The following is a 26,270-nucleotide window of genomic DNA, read 5'->3' as shown; positions in this document are numbered from 1 at the left end:
AATTACAAAATATATAAAAAAAGACCTAAATTTGTTTATAACATCTCACATCGGATAGAGAGAAAGTTATTGAAGCTATATATTTATGGATTTCTCTTAACTATGTAAATACATTTTAAAACTTTGAGAACCCCTTTGTATCCAGAGCCTACATGATTGGGTGTGCGTCGATACAAATGTTTAGGATGACATAATTCCGTGGATACGACATTGTGTCTACATAGGGATCTAGATAGGCGTGGGTCGATACAAATGTTTGGGATCCCGTAATCTTGTGGACACAACATTGTGTTTACATAGGAATCCAGATGGGTTTTGTTACAAAATTTATGATATTTTAATTTATATTATAATGGTATTAATATTTTGTAAGCTAATTTTCTAGATATAATCTAAATTAAGGAAAATACAGTATCCGGACCATAATTGGGCTCAGCCCATTTCGATATATTCGGACCCAGTTCAAGCGAATATCCGGGTTCTATCTTATATTAGGGTTAGGGTTTCACTGACTTTGAATTTCCTCGGTGAAGAAGGCGAAGATCAGAGAGAGAAGGAAAGAAAGAAAATCAATGGCGTCGGCAGTGGGATCAGGTGCGGCGGTGCCGTTCTGGAGAGCAGCGGGGATGACGTACATATCCTACTCGAACATCTGCGCGAATATGGTGAGGAACTGCCTCAAGGAGCCGTTCAAATCCGAAGCCCTCACTCGCGAGAAGGTCCATTTCTCCATTTCCAAATGGGATAATGGCGTTCCCCAGAAGCCCAGTAATCCTCTATCTCTCTCGATTGTTGATCTTTTCTTTAATTTGTTTTTGTCGATCCGCTTGGTTGCCAAGAAAAATTGTGAGGAAAAAGAGGAGGAATTAAAGCATAAATTCGTCATAGCTTAATTTTGTCTGTTTCATTGAATTTAGTGGTTTGGTGACTCTGGATCTTTTTAGAATACTTTTCTGGATCTGTTTGGTTGCCGAGAAAAACTGAGGGAGAATGAGATTAAAAAAATTGCGTAGAAAATAATCACGAGCTCACTCTTTTTGTTTCAATCAGTTTTGGATTTTTTTTTTCTTTTTTCAGATTGTAGTGTATGCCATATTTCTTGGTAACTGATTGTTTGATTAACGAGAATCTTGGTTGAAATTAGGATTTGTTTGGCTGCTGAGGCATTTTGAGTAAATAAGGGTGAAATTTTGAATTATTTTTCGTTGGCCTGAACGAAACTTGGACTATACTAGGCATTATAGGACTATTTTATTTTCTTTTCTTTTTTCTTTTGGAAACTGAAACAGAAATGTAAAAAGAAGGATTCAAATTTTTATTCTTTTGTTTGTTCCTTTGATTCTCAACAAGCAATTGGAGGGTTAGGATTATTTTGACTTGGTACTTCTTGGTTGAGATATACACTGCAAAAGGAAAATGCTATAATCTTACTCTGAGCCCATGTACTAGATGACTTGGATGTTGCCATGACAACGCCTTGTGGCTAACATGTCAGAGCAATGGGTGAACATGTCAGCATGCATGATGCGAACTGTCGTCATTGTGAAGAATTGGTAAAAGGTTTGCTAATAGTATTTTCCATTTCCCGTGTCAGTGATGATGTTGGTTGCATTAACCTCTGTCTTCACAAATGCGTTTCCATCTCCTGCCTATGGTGTTGATGCGTGTTTAGAGTGGTAGAGGAATTATAAGGAACGTATAATCCCCTTGGTTTTCCATGCGACTTATTAATAGAATGTAGACAAAAGCCCCACTCCATGCTCTTTCTGATTGTGAAAGGCTGTTTGACCTGCTGCTGTTTTTTTTTTTTTCCAAAAATAAATAAAATTTTTAATTTTTAATTTTTTTTTAAGCAAGAGGGAATTTATTTGAAAAAACCTATTTGACTGTTAGTGAGTCTCATAGGTCAGCTGGATAATGTACTTCAAGGTAGAATCTTACAAAGTTTTGAGACCTAAAAGGGTGATATACTTCTGCTGAAGAGCTTAATGGATAGGTTTTACAATTTAACTTTTTTGCATGTTAAATAGAAACCTCTTCACCATACAGATTTTTTTTTTTTTTACTGATTAATACTTCATTAGAAGTTATAACTGTGCCGAATAAGCTTCTACAGGTGAAAATCCTTGCTTGTTCAATGTTAGACTGCCAACAATTTGTGGTTGTATAAATGAATTTCATTCATTCTGCTGTATAAAATTCCCTCATTAATTTATTTTTTGTTGTTTGCTATCTAATTTCCCTGCTTTCTAGCTAGCTGCTGAGTGTGTCAGTAACCATATCGGTGAATGTTTGCTTTTGATTATTTTCAACTGGTGATGCATATTAGTTGTGTAATATGGAAATTATTTCAGTGTTTGTCATGAGATAATTGTCCACTTCTCTGAATTTTCCTGTTATCTTTGATCTTTCTTTATTGTGTGACAATATAAAAAATATTCCCTAGTATAAATGTTGTTAATAAAATAAGAGTGTTTTATACCCACAAGGTTTTATTAATTAAACTGATGAACATTGTTGAATCTGCAAGCTTGGGATGCAACCTTCTTGTTAAATTGGTGAATACAATTGAATCTACAAGCTTGGGATGTAGTTTGGGGTGGGGAAATGATATTAGCCACAGGGAAGTTTGATTATAAGGAGGAGCCAGTTTTCCCATGTTGGTGCTGCTTGTGAGAAATTGGAGGAAAGATGAACCTTTACAGTGTTGTACTATGAGGGAGTTGTGGGCCATTTTGGCGTGCAGTGGTTAGGAAGTGAAAGAGTTTCATTCAAGTAGGAAAAGTCAGTTCAAAAGGAGGGGTTGGAGGATGCTGAATGGATGTTATTTGTGTAAAAGGGAAGAAGAAATGGCTGATCACATCCTCCTTTCATTGTTCCAAAGTAGTCATGTTATGATAGTTAATTTATGCTCTCTTTGGAGTCCAGTGGGTGATGTTCTACTTATTCAGAAATGTACTTCTAAGCGGGAAGGTATCCTTTGTTGGGAAGAAGAGGAAGAAAAACTTGGTGAGCAGCTCCTTTTGTGCTTATTTGGACCATATGGAAAGAGAGAAATGGGAGAGTGTTTGGAAACTTTAAAAAGACGGATCAAACAATCATTTATGTACAACTTTATGAGTGGATTGGAGTGTATATAGTAGATTGATCATTGTCTATGATTGATTTAATTGATTGATTAAACTCTTAATGAGTGAGTATATTTTTTGTGTAGCCCTCAGCCGTCTTTGGCCTATTGGCGCTATGTATGCATTTTGTGTGCTCCTTTGTTAGGTGCTTTTAATATAGTTGATCTTTGCCTATATAAAAAAGTTGTAAAAGTCATTTTGGTGAGAAGAAAAGGAAGTTGTGGAGCATCGCTCATTTTGTTTCATGTGGTATTTCTGGAAAGAGAGGGGTAATCATACTGTTAAATGAGGGAAACTAATGGACTTTGAAGATGACTTAAGTGTTCTTTAAGTCACTCTTCGTCGGGGTGTTTAGTTGTTTACAAATTTATACATGGATGATGATCTCATTGAGTGCCTTCTCTCCTAATGTTGTCTTTGCTTTCTTCTTGGGTTTAATCTGTACGCCATGCATGTTCTTGGGTCATGTGGCTGGTGCCCCTCTAATACTTTCAATGAATTCCGTTTACCTATCAAAATAAGATTTTCAAAATGGAAATAGCACTACCATCATAACATAATATCATCTTAACCTACTCATGATTCAGCTCAGGGAATTGCAATGGCTGTTAACCTGACTGAATGCTATTTGATAAATGCCTTTTTTGGTCTAATTCTTAGACTGTTGGTGGGAACCCAGAATTTGACTCGTGATCCCAAGTCAAAGGTTTGACCCTAAGACTTTTATTTAATTTCTTTTCTTGAAAAAAAAAATCACAGATTTGGTTGTTGGAAGATGAATACGTGCTATTTAGGTTGTTCTTTATGTTATTTGTAATATGGTTACTGTTAGGGTTAATTTCTTTTGCGATTTACGAATTATTTATGAAGTTTTTTTTTTTTTTTTTTTGGCTTGTGGTGATTTAACTAAAGAAAAATGACTTATTTTGTAAATATATGGGTTATCACCTTGGGTGGTAAGGTGATTGGTGGATTTATTATACTTGTGAATAGGTGATGATTGGTTTGAAAAAAAAAAAAAATCAGTTTATTAGGATTGATTGCTAGTTTGGATAGGTATAACCCTTAGGGTCAAACATTTGACTTTGGATCACGAGTCGAATTCTGGGTAGCCTAGAATTTGGGGCGTGACAACATGGTATCAAAGTTGAAGGTTGCGATAATACTTGAGCTTGTGTGTTATGTGTGCTTACTTTCTTATGTTTTCCTCCTCTGGTGCTTGATATGTTGTATTAGTTGTTAGTGGATTTCAATTTATGTGTTTAAGAAATAGTGTATAATGAGTATTGAAAATAGCCTGAGCATGCAAATTACATGTGGGTGCGTAAATTGCTTGTAATTAATATTGTTGATAATGATTGAATAGAGTATGGATTGATGTTGCTATTTCTTGTTGAGATTAAATTGAAATCATGTTGTTATGTCTTATTGTAATTTTGATTCTATTGTGATGGATTGTTTTGAACATTTCATTAATCTTAAGTAGAATGATTGAAGTAAGTGAAGCATTTGAACATGGGATTGGAATGTCCCAGAGACTCGGATGAGGTGATACAATGTGAGAAAAAAAAAAAAAAGGTAGAAAACATGTATGTATTTTAAAAAGTACATTATAAGTATATGGTTATTTTTTTTAAAACAAGTAATTAAGAGTTAAAGATTGCCTAAATAAAATTTCTTTGTATATTTATAATGGAATATGTTGATATCGTTAGATTTATGGTTGTGCTAGCATATTGTTATGCAAATGGATGTATGCAATGCCTTGAAAAAGAAAAAAGGGAAGTAGAATTGCATCTCATAACATTTCTATGATTTTGGAGTTTTCCAAATATGAGTGGTATTGTAATTGCTTATATAGATGTTCTTGTATGCTCCAGATTCAAGTTTTGGTTACAATTTTAGTAATATATATTTGATTAAGGGTTGTTGAGTTCAAAAGCGATATGTATTATGTATTAATCATGAAGCACGTTTGTATATGATGTGAAGAGTTGTCTTGGTTGAAGAGATATGTGATTAAATTCGAGATAGGGTTGAAGATTGAGTTTCTTTTAGACCCTAAGTGGTCAATTGGTGGGCCAACCAGTTTACCATATAGGGACTACGGAACCTTATTTTTGTTTTATCTCGTTTATCACATCTCCCTTGCCTTGTTATTGTGACATTTAGTGTGATTGTTTATATTATATGCATCTTAATAGGAGATATGGTGTGTTGTTGAATGACAAGGAAAAGATTTTATAAAAAAGAAGCGTGAAGGTGACTTAGGGGCTTTAATTGACTAAGAATATTGAAGAGATATAAGACATTTGAATTGAGGGGTCCTAATAGGAAATAAAAATCAAGTGATGTTATAATTATTGGGATATTTGAGATTGCATAAATGAAATATTTAAAAATATTAGTGCATTTGAGTTACAAGATATACAATACTAGTAAATTATGAGTATTGAATGCATGAAAAACAAAAGGAAAATGAATAAACTCTATAAGTATTACTGAAAAATCATAGCTAGAGAATGATCTTGTTAATAGATTGAGGAGGAAACATGTATCTTGCTAAGGGGAAAAACGACAACAATGAGAAAAAGAAACTATAAACTTCTTTTAGACGAATTAAGACAATAGCCTAAGGGATAACGTTAATAGTGAATTTAATCAAATTGATTTCAATGTATGTTGAATAACAATAATAAAAGGCTTTGAGAAGGAGAAAACTCTTAATTATTCTATGAGATAAGATTGAAAAGTTCAATTGGGGTAAAAAAAAAAGGTTGCATGAATATTAATAAGTTTAGAAGATAACAAAATAGAGACTTACCTTAAGACCATAATTATGTGGCACCTAGATTTTTGTATTGATGCAAAGAATTGAGGAAAGACTCTAATATCATGGATGTTCACTTAGGGTAAAGAGAGACTTCTAGAGTTAGCAAAAGTTAAAATAAGTCTAAAAAAACAAAAAAAAACTTAATAAATAATTCGTAAATCATAAAAGAAATTAACCTTAACAACAACCATATTCCAAATAGCATAAAGAATTAACCCAAATAACACATATTCATCTCCTAACAACCAAATCTATGATTCTTTTTTTCAAGAAAAGAAATTAAATAAAAGTTTTAGGGTTAAATCACGTTACCGCAAATTCGAAATCCTAACCGTTGAAACTAAAATTGGACTCTATAAGAATGTTTTTTAAATAGAATATTCTCCTAAAATTTTACACAAAATGGAGGTCGTTTGATAGGTCTACTGATGTCTCAAAGTCGGCACCCTTTTTCTTCCACTCAGTTGATCTTCTTGCATTTCCTCCATTTTCTTTCTTTCTTTATTTTCTTTTTTAACTCCTCCCATGGCCGACCACTTGATTATATATTATTATTATTATATTACCACTTCAAACTACTACACATATCCCTTTTAATAAATTAAACTACTATTTTTTTTATTTCATATTCCATTTTATAAATTGAACGACTAATAAGTTTCAAAATATTGCTTAAATTTTTGTTGGTAAATAAATATTGATAAAATTAATGAGTTAAAGGTTATTATGAATTTTAGCTTCTGGATGTCGAAGAATTATTCTATGTTTCAAACATTTTATGAAATTTATTTATTTTAATAATTAATGGAATCATGTCCTAAGTGAATTAGAGTAAAAGTGTTTCAGATAATTAAAGTCAAATTATATTTTTTGAAGAGCAAACTTGTAGTAAATTTAATTAAGAATACAGTGGTATTTCTTATAAGGCAGAAAATCATAAATTGAGTGTAATTTATAATTGTGGAATATGAAATAAAAAATAGTAGTTTAATTTATTAAAAGGAATATGCGTGGTATTTTGAAGTTGTAATAATAATAATAATAATAATATATTGTCGAGTGGTTGGGCATGGGAGGAGTTAAAAAGGAAAAAAAAAAAAAAAGGAAAAGAAAGAAAGAAAGAAAAGGGGGAGATGCAGGGAGGTTGATTGAGAGTGGAAGAAATGGGGCGTCGGCTTTGGGACGTAAGTAGACCTATCAAATGACCTCTATTTTGTGTAAAATTTTAGGAGAATATTCTATTCAATGTGAGGAACATTCCTATGAGGTCCGATTTTAGTTTCAACGGTTGGATTTTCGGATTTGTGGTAAGGTGGTTTAACCTTAAAACTTTTATTTAATTTCTTTTCTTAAAAAAAGAGCATAGATTTGGTTGTTGGAAGATGGATACGTGATATTTGGGTTATTCTTTATGCTATATGGAATATGGTTACTGTTTGGGTTAATTTCTTTTGTGATTTACGAATTATTTATGAAGTTTTTTTTTTTTTTTTTTTTTTGGGTTTGTGGTGATTTAACTAAAGAAAAATTTTATTTTGTAAATCTTTGGGTTATCACCTTTGGTAGTAAGATGATTGGTGAATTTATTATACTTGTGAATAGGTGATGGTTGATTTGAAAATAAAAAATTCAGGTTATCAAGATTGACTGTTAGTTTGGATAGGTGTAACCCTTAGGGTCAAATCTCTGACTTGAGCTCATGAGTTGAATTTTGGGTTGCCCAGAATTTGGGATGTGACAATTGGTCTTCCACATGAGATCCTTTGATTGAACCAGTGGCAGAATAATGAGAAGTATAGGTCCCTCCCCCTCCTTTTTTTTTTTTTTTCTGTACACAGCTTCTTTGTTAGAAAAAGTTAAAGCCAATGCATAAAATGAAGCACTTTATGGGAAAAAGCTTGGATTCAAAATAATCATATTCTTTAATCTTTTTTTTTTTTTTCCGTCCTGTTAGTACAGGTATACATTTCCATGTCCAATTTCCATATTAACACAGTTTATTATTTTTAGTAAGTGAATTTTATTTCTTTTCATTGACCACGTTGTGCCAGTATTCTCATGACATGTTCCTTTGGTTTGTCTCTTTCAGCCATCCGTTCAGACACACCTGAAGAGGATTAAGGCAAAAGGTTGGTTGATCAAGTGTCCCAATTTGAAGGCAGTTGTTTTCTTCCAAAAAGCTTTCTTCTGTTTATTCAGTTCAATAGACTTGGGTTCTACCAGGTATGTAATGCCTAAGCATTTTTAACGTTTGCTTCGGGTTTTGGATGGAATGACTCATTTTTAATAAATGTAACTTGTGATTAGTCTAGTTTGCAAAATAAAACCTTAACAGTTGTGAAGTCACCACTTGAGATTAAACTGCATCTGTATGCTTTGCACAATTTCCATTTGAATTGGGGTTTCAAATATGTGCATTGTTTCACAGGGGAGCTTTGTATGTGGAGACAGTGTAGTAGTTTCCTTTGTTTCCTTTTCTTCTCTTGGTGATTCTGCGGTATACTTCTGGGAAGCGTGGAATTTGAAGGATTTTTTGTCAAACATGTTCTGGGTATGAGTAGCTGTTTTCTGATTTCAAATTTTAGGAAATGATTGTAGGAAATGCTTCTCATTTTCCTGACCAGTGTTCTTGGTTCTTGGAAATTTTTAAGGGAAAAAAAAAAGTGAGGGAACATTGTGATTTGTTGTTCGGTTCTCATTTTTATGAAAGAAAATTTCATGACCATTGTTGTTCTTAAGGCTAAGGCTATGGTTTAGGAACGTTTTAAGGGAACTAAAATGGGGAGAGAAAATAAAAGGAAAAGGTGAGAAAAAAATTGTAAAATTCCTTTAGAAAAGAAAATTATATCCGTGAAGGTAGTCTAGTTGGTCAAGACAAATATTGAGAAGTGTGATCCTAATAAGTAGTATATGGTCTTTGTTCGAATCTTGTCATCAATGATACTTTGGATTTATTTGGTGTTAGTTGTTGCGGGTGATCAGTTGTTTTGTTTGGATCCCTACGGAGAGTTCTAAGAGTTTGGTAATAGTAGGTTCCTTAGGTATAAAATAAATAAATAAAAAGGAAAGAAAATTATGACCTATTTAACCATTTTAAAAAATTTGAAGGATAGTTTTTAATTATTTTCATAAATAAAAATCTATTTGGGACTTAAATATGAAAAATAAGGGTATCATTGGAAACATTTTTTACAATAGTTTTTAATTGTTTTTAAAATTTATTTGAGAATTGAAATATGAAAAGTTAGGGTCTAAAAAACATAAAAAATCATATTCGGCAACTAAAAAATTGTTTTTTTTCTCAAAAATAAAAAATAAGGGTTTTTAGGAGAACATTTTTAAAGTTGTTTTAAAAAATAATTATACAAATATGTATAATGATTAAAAATAAAACTTCAGGTATAAAAATTATTTTTAAAAATAGGTTAAAAACATTTCAAATTTTTAAATAAACTATTTTTTAGTGTTTTTTAATTTTTAATCGTTACAAAGAATATTGTACCAAAAAATAACTAAATACAAATCAAATAACTTTGTTTCGAATTGGTTTCTGTTAAAAATTTATCAAATGTGTTTTTTGATTTGGTTTAGGGAAATAGAAAATTGCTTTAATCACAATTTTTTACTAAGGTCTAACTTTCTTAATATGCCTAAGTTATAACATTTTAACAAACGTGTTTTTTAGTTTTGACAATTGTTTCTATTTTAGAAAGTGAAAAGTTCTAAAAATAAACTCTTAAACATTTAGATGTGCATTTCCTCAAACTTTTTTCATGTCCATTGTATTCAAACATTGTTAAAAGGGGAAAAGAAAAATCATAGCATTTTTTTTTCATTTCTACCCCTCATAAATCAAGCATAGTCTATGCTTCATTTTTATCAATATGGATATTTTTCTTAATTTTGATATTTTTGTAAAATTAAAAAATAGAAGATTTGTAACATATTGAATAGCTTCAATTTGTATAATAATAATTATTATTATTTTATTTTTTTGATATATTTGGAAGCAACCTCCTGTCCATTTTCCTCAAGTGGGTATCCCCACATCACTTGTGGGAAAAGGCATAAAGTCTTGGGGTACTTGGGGAGGTTGCACCTACCACATGCCTCCACAAATCTTTGCCTTTTGCCTTTACCATGATGCTTCCTTTATTTTAACCAACAGGGGTTAATTCATTCACCTCGTCGGTTTTGGCTTAATCTACCAAACCCCGATTAATTTAAAATTTGATTAAATATCTCGTTTATTTTTAGTCAGAGATGATGTGAGTGAAAATAATAAATAAAAAGGATAAGGTACTTGATAAAATTTCAAATCAATAGGATCAAGTGTATTTAACTAAAACTCGAGTGGAGATGAATGAAATTAATCTATTTGAAAGTAAGATGAGAATTTTTATTTTATTTTTAAAGTATAATGGAGGTATGTGACTTGTTTGGTAACTGATTTTAAGAACAGTTTTCTATTTTTCAAAATAAAAAATTAAAGCATGTTGTTTTCAAATAATATCATTTAGTTGTTTTTTTTTTTTTTAGACTTTTGTTTTACAACATATCATAAAATAATTTGTAAAAAATATTTTTCAGAATTGCTTTAAAAAAGAATTATCAAATATAACCATAAACTCTCCTTTTAGATAATTTCTTACTTTTGGCTTTAATTATAAAGTGAAGTAAAGAATAATTTTGGTATCTATTTGAATAATATTAAATTTTAAGTATATTTGATGAAAATCTTATAAACTTTAAACCAAATTTTTATTGAATTTTTTGGTACTATGTAGAAAACATATTGAATCGACAAAGTAGACTGAATTGAACCCTTTTGATAAACTAATTTCTTCAATTTTTTTGAACAATTTTGGTTTTTCAAATATAAAATCAAACTAGATGAATTTGATCCATTGTTTCTCATTTGAAGACCAATAATAAATCCAATGGAATTGGAAATTATGCATACAAACCTATACAAATTCTTTTGATGCAAGCTTATTTGAAATGATGCTAAATTTTTTGAAAATTATATATGTGACAAAAGCTTAATTTATCAAAACATCATCCAAACAAACCAAATTTCAAAAGTGAATGGCCCACTTCATTGGAAAATCTTTTTGACTCTTAAAATAATAAAATATATTTCATGTCCTCTATGATTAATCAAATTATGAAGTTTTTAAAAAGTCAAAAAGAATTTTAAAAGATCTGACTTTTAAAAATCAATTTAATAAAATAATTCACATGCTATCATTTATATTTCATTTCCCACCAAATACTTTTGAATGAAGACAAATAAAATTTAAAATTTGATATAAATTAATCCAATAATAAAAGACTATTTGTATTAGGAACACAACTTGGACATATTGGTTTGACCAATAAGATATTTGGACAGATTTGAGTAAATATTTTTAATATTTGGTGAAAAAATAAAATAAGTGATAAAAACTATCATATTTTTGTATTTATTTTTAAATAGTTAGTTTTTAATAATATTCCCAATGTTTTAATTTAGCTCGTTAATTTTTAAATTAAATCAAAATGTCAAATATTTTATTTTAATTTTTTAATTGGATGGACAAATCCATATGAAAAATTCATGGACAAATATAATTTTCAAAAAAAAAAGAAAGAAAAAAAATCACAATAATTGAAGTGGGGAGAGCAATTTCTTTACATTCATCCCTAGAATAGCAAAAAAACAGGGGCAGAGAATGATTGATCCATTTTTTATTTCACAATCCAAACAAGCCCCTCCACCGATTAGGCTGTAAGCCAGCTCAACTATAAACACCCATTCACACCTGTCTTTCTCGCTGTTTTCCGCCTTGTCCTTTTCCTAATTTTATGGGCTTTTTTTTTTTTTTTTTTTTTTTATAATTTATGATTATACATACTAAAAATTATTTATTTTTTAAATTTATTTATAATTACCATTTATTTATTTATTTCATATTTTTTTATAAAACTAAAATAAAAAATATTTTTAAAAATAATTAAAAAAAATAAAATATAAAAAAGTTAAATATATAATATGATCAAGTTAACATTATGATGAAAACGAAATAAAATTGATTTAAATTTTATAATTTAATAATAAAATAGTTAATAATATATGCCAAAAACTTATGGGTTATTATTAAAGAGAATATGGAAAAAAAATAATGATATTTATAAATTTATAATTTTATAATGAAGGGAATTATTTATTTATTTATTAATTATTTTTAATGTTTACTTTCCCTCTCATTTTCTTTGAAATGGAGCCGTAGGCTATTAATTTTATAATTTTTATTTTAAATATAAATTTTATTAAATTATTAAGAAATGTAAAAAAAAAAATCTAAAACGTGGATAATTTTGTTATTACGATCGTCAACTTCTTGTAAACGACCGTCAAAAGAGAACTGACAGAGAAAGAAACTAGAGAGAGAAAAGGAAGGGGAAAAAAATCTAGAGAGAGAAAGCGAGGCAGTCGTGGTGTGCTGGCCAGCCACCACCTCCACCACCAAATTCTAACACGCTTCCGATCGATTCCTCCCCGTCGTCTTCCTTCTCTCCTCAGCCCTCCCATGATGATTTCCTCTCTTTTCTGAATCCCCTCGCATCTTCATTTTGTTGTTGTAGCTATCACTTTCAGATCTACTAGGATTAGAATTTCTCGCACTTCAAAAGAAACCCTAGAATTTTGGTGTCGCGGATCTGAGAGACTGCGAGGTTTGGGTGATTTGAGAGGTATGACTTCAGTCAAGTCGTCTCGCTCCAGAACCGTTGCTGCGCCGCGGGAGAACGGCGGCGCGAAGTTCGAGGAGAATCTGAATGTTTTCAAGACCGATCATTTTGATGCTGATTCTTATCTGCAGTCCAAGTGCTCGCTCAACGAGAAGGTTCGGGTTTTTAATTTGGTTTTTGTTGATTTTTGTGTTTTGTGTGGTTCTGTTTGGTTGTGGGAAAATGTTGGAGTTTTATTGGATTCTGGTATTTCTCGGGAGTCAAATGAGGGTTGAAGTGGTTTTTTGAGCTTGTGCATGGTTAATTGTTGGTTTTGTCAGGTGATTGTGTTGTTTGGGATGTTTTGACGCGCGTTTGATTTGTCGTCTTTTAAAAATTTTGAAAATTTCGGGTTTGATATGGCGTTCATCATCGCGATTCTTGTTTAATTTGGTTTTCCTTGCTGAAATCATGAATTTACTATTATCAGTTAGTTCAGGAAGAAATTCAGGGTTGTTTGAAAATTGTGTTGTTTTTTGGGACTATTGAAAATGAACGGAGTGGAAATGTTGGTGAATTATTTTCCAAGTTTGCTTTTGGAACATGTTTTTTCTTTTCCTTTATAAAAATTTATCTATAAATGGGCAGTTTCTAAAAAACGTGGTTAAAGACCATTTTCATTTCCATTATTTTTGTTGAGTGTGATGAGTTGGCTTTCAATTCAGTTTGTTACCCTATTTTATGATTATCTAACGGTAGTATTTATCGCGTTGGTGCACATTGCCACATATATGTAACAATCCACTCACATATATGTAATTCTGGACCTAGAACTAGATGCTTGTAAAATTAGTTGGGTTTGGCTTTGCAGCATATTTGGGGCTGCCATGTTCTAAAACCCATCCATTCCACTCCTATGTGATTGCTGGTAGTGATACTTACTATCTCCATTTCCAGCCTTGGATACCACTGCACCCTTTTTGATATTCAACTTGCCTTCATATCCTCCTCTCACGTCTGACACACTGCAATGCCAAATCTCAAAAGGAACATGCTAGTCTTCCCCACTTCCTTTTACCCTCCTTTTTTCGCTTAGCTAGGTTGCAGGTGGTGACGGGATGAAAAGAGTTATTTACACTTTTTTTATTGTTTTCTTTTTGTTTTTTCTTCCTCCAATCCCCACTTGCTACCACATGAAGTTGGTGGAAGGGATGGTGAAGGAGGTGAGAAATGTAGCAATGATCATCTCAAAATTTTGGTGTATCGCTACGCTAGTTGGTCTTTGACGATGATACGTGTGACTTGATCGACTCGATTTTTGAAGTGGTGTCATTCACAAGACCCTTGAGCAATGTCACTATTAGCTGTGAGCAGAAATTCACAGGAAGGAGGCCTCTTTCATTGGGGCAGGTGGCTTATTTGGGCTTTTTGGTGGCTTGCATTTTTGTTTCTTTTCATGTTGAGGCTTTTTAGGGATGAGTGGATGGTTTTTTGTTTACAATTTTAGTCTGGTATTTTTTTCTATGTAAAATTAAGTCAAAACCTGTTTTGGTTGGGAAGAGTTTTCCTTATTATTTGTCCATATTAAAATGTTATTATGTTTTATGATATCATTCTGGTAAAATTTTCTCACAAGGCTGACCATAAATCCTGCTGGCCTTGATATCATTCTGTTATCATGTTTATGTATCTTACTTGTTAGCCGGTTAGATAACATACACATGGTTATTACTTAGCATGTTAAGTCCTCCATTTGTGCTATGAAAAGTTTCTTTATTGCTTTGAGGTTTGCTTTTTGTTAGGCTGATGCTCTATGCTGCAAATCAAGAAACAAGAAACAATAGATTATTTTTTAGGGTTATTTGATTAAAAGGGTAAATGAAAACCCAATTTTTGAAATTTAACCCTCTGTCCTTTTTTTGTCTCATTTTGACAAAAATGCTCTTGCTATTTTCTTGTAAAAATAACATTTTCTTTGAAAACCTACATATAAATACTTGAAATAGCAAAGGGCATTTATGTAAAAAAAATGGGTTACTTTTCAAGTAGAAACATGGGAAAGGTTAGATTCACAATTTGGGGATTATTTCATCCCTTTTAACCAAACATTTAAATTTTTATTCATGTCCATGAAACCTTTGGTAGTAACTTTATTTTCCTATTTATAGGAGATAAGGCAATTATGCTCATATCTATTGGATTTGAAAAAAGCTTCTGCGGAGGAAATGCGTAGAAGTGTCTATGCTAATTATGCAGCCTTCATTCGGTGAGTCTGTTGTCTGTTGATTTTTTTTAATTGCCAGTTGGGAAGACATTCAAATCTTATTTATATGTCATTTTAAAAGCTTCTATTCAAACTGCTTCATTATAGCAATATGGCATTCTTAATTAATGTGAATCACTTATTGTCAACTCCCGGTTATTTTGATGACAACTATTACATTCATTCATTATAATAATATTGAGCATGAGGTATTCTGGTTTAGTGTACTAGATTTTGACTCATGGAGTTAAGACTTCTTAATTGAATTGACACGATTATATGGATTAAGAAGTTAAGTCATGTTAATGATTCTAAAATAAGGAACTTGGTCAAGTCAAATTACTGCCAAGTTCTTAGACCTTGACATCAGCTATTATATTATGGGTCTCAGAACAGAGAGGTTCAGAGAATCCCTGCCAACGTCTTGGATACCATCTGCAAAATAAAATGAGAAAAAGAAAAAGAAAAAAAAGAAGATCAAACAACCCTGTATCTGTTAGGCACTTTTACTTTGAAGGACATATGTGTTGCAGTTTTTTCATTCCCCACCTTTTCTATGGCCTATAAAAAGAAGTTGGATGACAAGCAATATTTCTTCTACTTTTATGTCCAATCTGTGGTCTTTGACCCCTCAAAAAAAGGGATCAAAAAGAATTTTTGATTACTTGTGAAAAAAAATTGTTAAATTTCTTATGTTATTTATTAATATAATATTTTTTGAATAAACTACTTTTGTATTCCCAACATGTTCAATATTATATAGGTGACTAGGTTGCTTCTAAGTTGAGATTCCAAAATTTTTCATCAAATTGAGAATGGTTAATGATTCTGCTTGGTGACTTTCTTTTTGGTCTAGAATTGAGTTGATTTATTGTGTGTGCATTCAAGGAGACTAAGTCCATTGGTCAAGTTTTTGGGCTGTATATATTCTGCAATAACCATGGAGTCTGCCATTATAGTTGTAATGAAATCATAAATAAGATCCAACAATTTACCATTCCTCCCCCCCCCCCCCCCCCCCCCCCCCCCCCCCCCCGGTAATTGCCATAAATCTCTATGTGTTTGGTTCAGAAAGTTAGCTGTTCAGGGCACGAACATTCAATCTGATTGTGGAACTAAGAACACTGAAATCAGAGGGAAAATTGAATTTTTTTTAAAAGGGGATAAGAACATTGTGTTTGCGGCCTGGTTTGGCTCTTATTGTATACTGCATGTATACATAGGGTGCGCCCCCTGTTTTTGGCATTTTCTTAATTCAATCTATCTTTGTCTATCAAAAAAAAAAAAAAGGGAAAAAAAAGCATTGAACAAAAAATTAATAAAATTATATAAATTTCAATATACAATTAAAAAATTTAAGAATAAAAGTGTTTAAAAAGGAAAAGCGAAGTACATGAGGTGCACCTCTTCAACGAGACACATGTCTTTGCAAGCAAGGCACTTTAACCAGGGGTTGTGCGTTGGGCCTAGGCATGCTTTAAGTATAGCATAGCTTTTAAAACTATGCAAGGTGCTTAACAAAATGATGCACAACCGAAGTTCATAATGAGTATACAAGTGTACCAAGGGCAAAAGAAAGGAAGAAAACCTAACAAAACCAATTGGTCTAACTCAACCCGAACTATCAGCAACATAACACCAAGTACCTCCATTCATCACAGTGACTAAAGAAAGACATCCAAGGAATCTTCTTCCACCATGAGTATCCAAATCCCTAAATAAAAGTCCTCTTAAAGGACTCCAAGTAAGGGCAGGATTTGGCTTTTGTTGATCATATCAATCCCAACTGATCCATGAAAAGCTGGATAGCGTTCCTGTGATCCTGTGGTGGTCTCTTGTAAGTTATAACACTCAAAATTTGGAAAGAACATGAAATAAGTAACCTATCATATAAGATACCTATTCCTCCTTTTTCTTGAACTAGAAAACCAACCAGATTATTGTTAGTTCATTTATGAGGGGAAAAATTGAAAATATAGAAAATTTGCTTACTTGTTAAGAAAAAAAAACTGAAAATTCTATTAATTGAGCTCAAGGCAACTTCAACGCTTAACTTGAACCTTTTCCCAAATTTAGCAGCTGTTATTATCTTTTTAGCAATGCCATATTCAAAATCTAAACTTTCTATATACCCTAGCAAACCAAGATCAATCAGCCTACTTGCCTCTGTTGTCTTTTTGGGACAGGATGATTCAGTTCTGGTTGACACTGATCCAACCAAAATACAGAATTAAGTTGGGTAATAATTGAGCTTTTCTTTCTTACAAAGAGGGATTAAAAAAATTGGTGGATCATGGTCTCCAGTCATGGCACTAATTTTAAAATAAAATGGAAGTAATTAAAATAACAATAACACCCCAAAAATGAAAAAAAAAAATTATCATCAACATAACACCAAAAGAAGGATAAAAAAGTTTAAACATACAAGGAGTTGTAATTTACACTAATATCCTCTCTTCATTATTTAGTTCACCGTCCAACAACTCTAACATTGATTTGGATAACTAAAAAATAATTGAAATAACAACAGGACCAGAAAAAAAGGAAGGAAAAGGGAAAGAAAAAACGGAAATATGGATGCAACACCAAAAAATAGGACAAGGACTGAAGGTGTAGATGATAGGAAGTGGTGCAATGTAGTACCACCATTTCAATTTCTCACTTAGTTATTAGTTTAAAATTATTTTTCATCACCACTGCTTATGAGAAAAATTTTGGTGTGAACACACGCTTTTTCTTTTCGTTTCCCTAAATTAAAAGATGACACCATTTCCTACCTTTCAGGTCTGCATTTGTGTGTATGTATTTGCACCTTTTGTTTTCTTTTCCCTAAATGGAGAATATACCAGTATTTTCTACTTTCATGGTTTGAGTGTGTGCATATGTTGATTATTGGCTTGATTCATCCTCGATGTTAAATGATCTGCAATTTGTATCTACAGCACATCAAAAGAGATATCAGATTTAGAGGGAGAGCTTTTATCCATCAGAAACCTGCTATCTACTCAGTCAGGCTTAATTCATGGTTTAGCTGAAGGAGTGAACATTGATTCTTTATCTATCACTGTTTCTGAAAGTTCTACTCCAAATGGATTATCTAATTCTGAAGATAGAGAACCTTCGGACCTGGAGAAATGGTTAATAGAGTTCCCCGATCTCCTAGACGTTTTATTAGCTGAGAGGAGAGTGGATGAAGCTCTGGAGGCCCTGGATGAAGGAGAGCGTGTAGCTGCCGAAGCAATAGAAATGAAAACATTGAGCCCTGATACACTTACATCTTTACAAACTGCTATAACTGAACGTAGGCAAAAATTAGCTGACCAGCTTGCTGAAGCTGCTTGCCAACCCTCTACCCGTGGTAATGAGCTTCGTGCAGCTATTTCAGCTCTTAAAAAACTTGGGGATGGCCCTCGTGCTCATACTTTGCTGCTCAATGCACATTATCAAAGATTTCAGTATAACATGCAAAGCCTTCGCCCATCAAGCACCTCCTATGGAGGAGCATATACTGCTGCTCTCTCACAGCTGGTGTTTTCTGCCATTGCTCAAGCAGCTAGTGACTCTTTGGCTATATTTAGTAAGGAGACATCCTATACATCTGAGCTTGTGATGTGGGCTACAAAACAATCTGAGGCTTTTGCGCTTCTTGTTAAAAGACATGCATTAGCTTCATCAGCAGCTGCTGGAGGTTTACGAGCTGCTGCAGAGTGTGTTCAAATAGCTCTAGGGCATTGCTCTTTGTTGGAAGCCCGTGGCTTGGCACTTTGCCCTGTGCTATTGAAACTCTTTAGGCCTAGTGTTGAACAAGCACTAGATGCTAACCTAAAACGGATTGAAGAGAGTACTGCTGCTCTAGCTGCTGCTGATGATTGGGTACTTACATATCCTCCAACTGGTACACGCCAATCTGGCAGGCCTTCTAGTATGTCTCTTGGTAACACAACAGCATTCCACCATAAACTTTCAAGTAGTGCTCATCGGTTTAATTTGATGGTCCAGGTGAATAGCTTGTTTTTGCTTACATTCGTATCAATTGATATCTTGGATCTATTTGTCTGTGTGCTTGCACGTGCCAGCATTTCCTTTTTGTTAAGCAACCCTTTAATTGTTTGGTACAATATGTTGCTGAAAGATGTCCTTGATCTGTTTTGACTTGACATCGAGATTACATTATGTGCTGTGTACTGAGAAAAGATTGTTTTCCACCCTTAACTGTTAATCATGGACCCTTTATATGGTGCTTTCACTCTCTATTTTGGCTGAGGCTTGAGTTAAGTAAATGATTAGTTTCCTGTACTGCTAATATTAAAGGGGAATAATTATTGCATTGTTTATAAACTTCCTTTTGGTTTCCAGATAATTGTGAATGATGTGTGTGTATATTCATGATTTCCTTGGATTGCTCTTTTTAGATGTGCTCCTTCTTCCCAGCTGTCTACTGTCACTTTTCTGCATGTTGCTTGTGTGTTAGCCAACTTTTGTTTGAACTTGGAAGAGCTAAAGAATTTGATCCTTATTAGGTATACACTCAATCACCTAGAAGATATAGTATCTTTATGCAGCAGTTTTTTTTCAATCCAGGTATAAGCTTTCTTCCAATGATCCTCTATATTGAGAACAGGTTGTCACCAGCTGTATCTTAAGTGCTCCTGGTTGTTACTTGTTAGTATGTTGTCCTATTTAGCTGAACATCTTAAGTTTATTTATCTCAGATTGGTGGTTTATTCTCCATGGAATGTGGTCTAATTTGATTCTTGGTTCCATAATGGTGACTTTTTCCTTATGGTTCTTTTGCTGCATTTTCCAATTGTTCTTGCAGGATTTCTTTGAGGATGTAGGACCACTCTTAAGCATGCAGTTAGGAGGTCAAACACTTGAAGGCTTGTTCCAGGTGTTTAATTCATATGTGAATTTGCTCATAAAAGCACTCCCAGGATCCATGGAAGAAGAAGCAAATTTTGAAGGTTCTGGAAATAAAATTGTCCGAATGGCTGAGACTGAAGAGCAGCAGATTGCATTGCTAGCAAATGCATCATCATTGGCAGACGAGTTGCTTCCACGTGCAGCCATGAAACTTTCTCCATTGAACCAGGCAAATTTTAAGGATGATCCTCGTAGAAGACCTTCTGATAGGCAAAATCGACATCCTGAGCAAAGAGAATGGAAGAGGCGACTTGTAAGCGCAGTTGATAGGTTGAAAGATAGTTTTTGTCAACAACATGCTCTTGATCTCATTTTTACGGAGGAAGGTGATAGTAATCTTAGTGCAGACATGTACATAAATATGGATGGAAATGCGGATGAGCTAGAATGGTTTCCATCCCCCATATTCCAGGTATTTTGAGTAATGAATGCTTATGTTATTTAGTTTTTTCACTCTACTTGTAGAAACTTGAGATTCGAGCATATTTACATTTTCTATTTTGGTAGTTTGACTGCAATATCTTGGACAACTTCAAAACTTCACATCTAGATGGTTCATTTCTTGGTGACAGTCATCATTGTGAGAACACACAGAATTTTTTTTTTTCAATAATATTTTTCTTTTGTCTATGTTGTGTGTCTATTCAAATAATTAAATGATATAGAAGGATTTTTTTTAAAGCTATTATTATGTGATAATAAAATTTTTAGATATTAATTATTGGAGATCACCATCTTATTAAATTTTTATTCAATAGAGAAATAACCATAATCACTGATAAATTTCTTCAGAAAGATTTTTATATAACTTGCTAAGAGGAATTTGTGCTACTCTTATTTTATTTTATCCTTTATCCTTTTTCATGTACCTGTTTGTTTGGGCTTAAAAATGCTCTGAGCATTTTGATGGAGATATTTTGAATTAAAACCTATTGCTCTACAGCACATCATATTAATTTGGGCCTTTTTACCCCTTTTTGTTTCCATTCAGGAACTTTTTACAAAGCTGAACAGGATGGCCAGCATAGCAGCAGACATGTTTGTAGGCAGGGAAAGATATGCTACATTGCTATTAATGCGACTCACTGAAACTGTCATTATATGGCTTTCTGAAGACCAAAGCTTTTGGGATGATATTGAGGAAGGGCCGAGGCCTTTAGGTCCTCTTGGTCTTCAACAGGTTTTTGAAATTGATCCCCATTGATCTGCATCTGCTCTGTTTCTGTCGAGTTCCTAAAACTGACCTAATATTCACTTGCTAAATCATGTGTAGTTCTATTTGGACATGAAGTTCGTCATCTGCTTTGCTTCACAAGGTCGCTACTTATCACGGAATTTGAACCGAGTGGTCAATGAGATCATATCTAAAGCTATGGCTGCATTTGCTTCAACAGGGATGGATCCATACAGGTATGTTACTGAAGCTTCTTCAGTTTGATCCACTAGCATCGAGTTCAATGCTTATTATTACTGTTTAGTTGGAGACTTTTATCAAAATTATATTATTTGGTTTGGATGAATTTAGCCATATGATTAAACATAATCTTTTAGTAAGTTTAAACAGTCCAAAAATCTCTAGGATTGACTTGCAAAAAGTGTGGGGCTGCAACTTGGATGGGCTCAACCTGCCCAACCTGAAGTTCGGATTGGCTTGGGCAAAGTTTGAACTGGTTAGGATTGGGATTGGGCTAGAAAAATACCAACCTAAAAATATTAAGGTTGGTGTGGGTTAAAGGTTCGGGCAACCCATTGAAACCCAAACCCATAGATTATTTATTTATTCATAATCATATTATATATTATTTTAATAAAATAAAATAAAAACTTAAAAATGATAAGAAAGAAATTTGACCCTATTTTTTAATTAAATTAGAGTGATGATTTTGTCCTTTTTCTTTAATTGTTAAGTATCTTTGATAGTTGAAGTTTGAGTTTATAGATACTTATATATATTAAATTAGTAACTGATGATTTATTTTATAATTTCGAGATATTAAGCTTTCAATATGTTATTTTTTTATATTGTTTTTTTTAGGCTTTAAAATAATTGTTTTATTTGGTAACCCGTGGGATCCCAAGTTGCCCATGAGCCCATGAGCTTGGCATGGGTTAAAAATTCCCAACCTGACATTTGGTTGGGTATGACACTGGTTGGACATTTTAATATGTGGGTTTGGCATGGGTTAACCTTCTAACCCGCCCAAGTTGCAACCCTTAAAAAAAGTGGACTATTCTGTTTTATTTGATCATGCAAACACAGAGAAGCCACTCCAATACATCCCAACAACAGAGAGAGGAGCGCCACTTTGAGGCCTGCCTGGTTTTAGAAAACCCAAGTAGAATAAAAGTAAACTGGCTGGCCCTCTACTTGTTTGTACATATGAAGCCTCTTATTAACAGTTAGCTTTGCTGAAAGTGAGAAATAATTCAATGTGTTTGAGCAGTTATTTACTCCAGGCTTTATGCAATCAGCTGTAAGCACTAACCACCATATCTTTGGAAGAAGCACCAAGTGGTGTTTGTGTTGAGATTAAATGGTGTATTCTCCATCATATAACCAGCACATGGACCTTTTTTCTAGTTATTTCCTGGGGTTTAAGTTTTTTCAACTGAATGAGCATAGATTCGATAGGGAGGTAGTTTCAGTATTGAGCATGCCTCCAACTCCACTATAACTTCCCCTTATAAATTTCTCACTTGAAGGCAAAATGCCAAGTTACAGTTCTTTCATATTTTGAGTATATCCTGGTGCTACGGGCCTTTTTCTTTCCACAGTGATATTAGCCTACTGCCATGCTTGTTGGGTTAGTCGGTTTTGACATACGTTTGAGCCATAGCCAAACTAGTTGGCCATGGTCCTCATTCATAAAGCTTATCTGGAGCTTCTTTCGAGAAGTGATTTTATGGGGTTGTTTTTAGGATCTTGAGAGAATAATGCGTTTGTGCATACTCTGTTTTTTCTGGCAGTGTACTTCCGGAAGATGAGTGGTTTACTGATATATGTCAAGAAGCAATGGAAAGATTGAGTGGAAAACCAAAAGCCATCAATGGAGATCGGGATCCCAACAGCCCAACGGCCTCAGTCTCAGCACAATCAATCTCATCGGTCCGATCTCATGGGAGCACCTAATGCATAATTTGCTTCAACCTTGTCTCTGTAAATTAGACAGCAAGCAGCAGAACCCATTGTGGATTTGCCAGCCCAATCCTTGTAATCATAGTAAGCATTTTTTTTCTTTTATCTTTTTCTTTCTTCCAGTAAAATTTTTCTCTTCCCTTGATTATTTAATTTTGATGTTGGTTATATTTTGAGTTAGGGTGATGTTATGGATGATGATAAAGGGGTTAGTAATTCTTTTGGGGTCTGTGGTTGATAGGGCACTTGAGTTTGTAAATGTGGATTCCGCCATTTGTTCTTGAATCAAAATTTGTACTATTCTTTGATTGCTGCGTTTAATCCCGACTCCTTTTGTTCTTTCAATCCCTTGGACAGTAATCCCTCAGGCTTTGATTCCATTTCAAAGCACTAGGAAAGGAAAAAGATTTTAGGAAATTTCAAGTACAGATTCACTTGGATTTTGGAAATTGGTAATTAGAAATATTGCTAATTTTTTTTTAAATGACAATGTTTTTCTTATTTATTTTTTATACTGTTTTGGCTAATTTTATTAAAAAAATTAATAACAAAATTAGAAATATAATGGCTTTTGTAAAATAAAAAAAAATAAAAAAAAATTATACAAGTAACTATGTCATATTTAATAAAATTTTTAGAATTGGGTAAACTTTAATTCCAATAGCCACTCATGAGGTTTTTTTTTTTAATAGAAATTGTAGATAAATTCATACACAGCTTTAAAAAGATCGTGTGAAAATGTGAAGGTCTTTTTCACTGCAATTTCAAAAGGGTAGATGATCCTCTGCAATGAAGCTGGTCCCATTATCACAAAACTGAAAATTGGAAATCCCATCCAAAGTTCCAAATCCAAAACCAACTCCAATCCAATCCAAAAGAGATGAATGGGAAGAAATCATCATTCACGATATGCAGCTGGGAATGGGCCAAAAGCTAAGGCTTGAAGATAAGAGTATGGAGTGTTGGATAACAGCATCTTCTTTTTGTAATCCTCAAACTGCACACTCTTCAACCCCCTCTTTTATCCGATTTCTAAACAGAAAATGACGTCTCAGTTCATAACTGCTTTCAAGCCTTCAACTCTCTCTCTCTATATATATGCCATTCAAAACACAGAAAATGGATCACTCAATCCCAACACACACATTGAGAGAGAGAGATGGCAGGGGTGTTTTCTAGGGGAGCCCAGACAGTGAACTCCATGTTCCTCAAGTAAGCTTTTCTGATTTCCTGAAAATGGTGTTTTTCTTTGGATTATCCCAGTCCTTTGAGCCTAAATCTCAATCATTTGGTCCTATATGCTTCATTCATGAGCTTCTCTAGATGATGATTGGTACATGGATCATGTGTATGATGGTTGAGAAATCCGGGTTTTTGTGAAAATGGAGCTAATACCCATAAACCTTTTAAGTTTTTCGAGCCAATGATAGTTTAACATGGTATCAGAATGTTGTAAAAGATGTCAGTTTTGAGTTTGATTTGATGATTTCATTTGAGTTCTCCCTTAACATGCAGGCCAGTGACACAAAAAACCTACCACAGCAAAAGCTCTTCCTTCGATAAGGCACGAAAATTGGACAAGGAGGAAGCAAAGGAGAATATGAACCGGATTGGAGAGAATGGCAGTAACTGGTGGGTTCGTGATGGCCGGACGGGAATTTATTACCCAAAGGGCCAAGAGAAGGTGATGGATGGCATACCAACGGCAGCTGGAAAAGATATCAGTGCGGTTCATTGGTTCTCATACAATGATCACACTAGTATTTAGTGTCAACACTCCTAGAATAACTAAGCTACATTGCACATGTAGTAGTCAGTAACACCTATGATCTCCAAAGACCCATACATCCAAACACTTACAATCTTTGAATATCGTGTGTTCTTTACTAGGGTCGGTTCGTATGTTTTGATTTTTTTGAGTAAAAAGATTTTCAATGTTCATATGAAAATGAATAACACCATCAATAAAGTTTATATCATAATGACTACAAGTAATAGAATGAAGAGGATAAGGACCTGAATGTTTGAAAAAAATCACACCATGAACGACGATATTCAAAGAGATAGGAAACAATGACTCGCCCATTTTACAGTAAGTGAAGGAACAACTACTGGGAGTCTCCAAGAAACAAATGACACATTTACTTGGTAGAACTATCATAGACTAGTGATTCTCGCAATGAAGAAGTTCCCCTAAAATTCAAAGGGAATATCAACATCTTTTGTGAATTGTGAGACACAGAAAGGATTCTTAAGTTATATGGACTCGGGTTTTGTAAACCACCATTGTTGAAGTCTACTACAAGGAAGAGAAATGCTCCTAAGATCAATTTGCAACATTGGTGAAAAATGATGAAATGTTGATCTAGGAACCTTCTTGTTTTATGCAGAATTTGAAGGACAGGAAGTAGAAAGCTTTTTATGGAACCATGAGCACTGTTTGTAAAGGATGCCTAAGTTGAGTCATACTTGGGTGCAGACTGCAAAGAATTAGCTAGTAAAAATCAGGTTCAGATATCTGTAAAAGCATCTTTGCACGATGAATATAATCAATCATGGTTTGGCCACCTTTTGATCTTAAGATTGCACCAGAGAGTTGATCTGTACACATGAATGATGGATTACAGCATTGGGAGGCCAGCAACATGTTGAAGGGTGATTTCAGAGAGAGATGGTGGTAGCATCGATCACGATAGCACTAGGGTCTTGTTTTTTTCAGGCTGCAAATGTTGGGTTTTCATATCTGTGTTGTTTTAATCATCTTTACAGCTGAGATATTGAGAATAAAGGGATGACATAGGCATCGATATCATAAAATTTGGGAACAGGAAATAATTGAGATTGTCACATTAGATATTTTTGGTGTAGTTCAATGGGCTCAAGATTGGTGATGTTGGAATTTGGAAAAGATGGAAGAACAAACACTAATAATGAATGAAGAAGAGGTCATTTGAGGAAAAAAAAGGAAAGATAAGAAATTGAGTTAAGGTTGGATATGAAGGGCTGTTATCAAGGTGAATTCAGATATTACGATGAAATCAAGGATTCTCTCTAATAAATTTCTTGCAAGAACTCTTCTAAAAAGGGGAAGCGGAACGGTCCATAGTTTCCCCAATCTACAAGGAAACATGGTGAACAAGTTTTGGCTTGTGGTCTTCTATGCTTGTTTCTCATTCACAATTTTACCCTCAATATAATCTTTTTCCTCTTGCAAAACTACGCACATTTCCCCCCCTAAATATAGAGTAATGTTATGTTCCTAAATTTTTTAAGTTG

The 26,270-nt window shown here is 33.4% G+C and overlaps 3 protein-coding genes across 3 annotated transcripts; all 3 read left to right on the top strand.

Annotated features, from left to right (window-relative positions):
• The first annotated feature begins 418 nt into the window (after nt 1–418).
• On the top strand, nt 419–8,307 carry LOC100248446 (ATP synthase subunit epsilon, mitochondrial). Its single transcript, XM_002274213.4, has 2 exons — nt 419–768; nt 8,051–8,307. The coding sequence occupies exons 1-2, from the start codon at nt 573–575 to the stop codon at nt 8,080–8,082; spliced, it is 228 nt and encodes a 75-aa protein (XP_002274249.1). The 5' UTR covers nt 419–572; the 3' UTR covers nt 8,083–8,307.
• Nucleotides 8,308–12,299: 3,992 nt separating this feature from the next.
• On the top strand, nt 12,300–23,315 carry LOC100248529 (exocyst complex component EXO84B). The gene is made up of 7 exons (XM_002273631.4): nt 12,300–12,848; nt 14,841–14,938; nt 17,878–18,934; nt 19,755–20,270; nt 20,850–21,038; nt 21,132–21,268; nt 22,826–23,315. The coding sequence occupies exons 1-7, from the start codon at nt 12,699–12,701 to the stop codon at nt 22,986–22,988; spliced, it is 2,310 nt and encodes a 769-aa protein (XP_002273667.1). The 5' UTR covers nt 12,300–12,698; the 3' UTR covers nt 22,989–23,315.
• A 398-nt stretch (nt 23,316–23,713) lies between these two features.
• Nucleotides 23,714–24,985, top strand: LOC104880384 (uncharacterized). Its single transcript, XM_010656849.3, has 2 exons — nt 23,714–24,206; nt 24,510–24,985. The coding sequence occupies exons 1-2, from the start codon at nt 24,154–24,156 to the stop codon at nt 24,760–24,762; spliced, it is 306 nt and encodes a 101-aa protein (XP_010655151.1). The 5' UTR covers nt 23,714–24,153; the 3' UTR covers nt 24,763–24,985.
• The last annotated feature ends 1,285 nt before the right edge of the window (nt 24,986–26,270 follow it).

Source organism: Vitis vinifera, chromosome 9 (assembly GCF_030704535.1).
Source record: "Vitis vinifera cultivar Pinot Noir 40024 chromosome 9, ASM3070453v1".
In the NCBI taxonomy this organism is placed as follows: domain Eukaryota; kingdom Viridiplantae; phylum Streptophyta; class Magnoliopsida; order Vitales; family Vitaceae; genus Vitis; species Vitis vinifera.
This window is presented reverse-complemented; position numbering and strand designations above follow the sequence as displayed.

Excerpts from the sequence above, each read along its gene's own strand:
- LOC100248446 (XM_002274213.4), top strand. The coding sequence starts at position 573 with ATGGCGTCGGCAGTGGGATCAGGTGCGGCGGTGCCGTTCTGGAGAGCA. Across the intron at positions 769-8,050 it reads TGGCGTTCCCCAGAAGCCCA|CCATCCGTTCAGACACACCT; the intron begins GTAATCCTCTAT and ends TGTCTCTTTCAG.
- LOC100248529 (XM_002273631.4), top strand. The coding sequence starts at position 12,699 with ATGACTTCAGTCAAGTCGTCTCGCTCCAGAACCGTTGCTGCGCCGCGG. Across the intron at positions 14,939-17,877 it reads AATTATGCAGCCTTCATTCG|CACATCAAAAGAGATATCAG; the intron begins GTGAGTCTGTTG and ends TTGTATCTACAG. Across the intron at positions 18,935-19,754 it reads GGTTTAATTTGATGGTCCAG|GATTTCTTTGAGGATGTAGG; the intron begins GTGAATAGCTTG and ends TTGTTCTTGCAG.
- LOC104880384 (XM_010656849.3), top strand. The coding sequence starts at position 24,154 with ATGGCAGGGGTGTTTTCTAGGGGAGCCCAGACAGTGAACTCCATGTTC. Across the intron at positions 24,207-24,509 it reads GTGAACTCCATGTTCCTCAA|GCCAGTGACACAAAAAACCT; the intron begins GTAAGCTTTTCT and ends CTTAACATGCAG.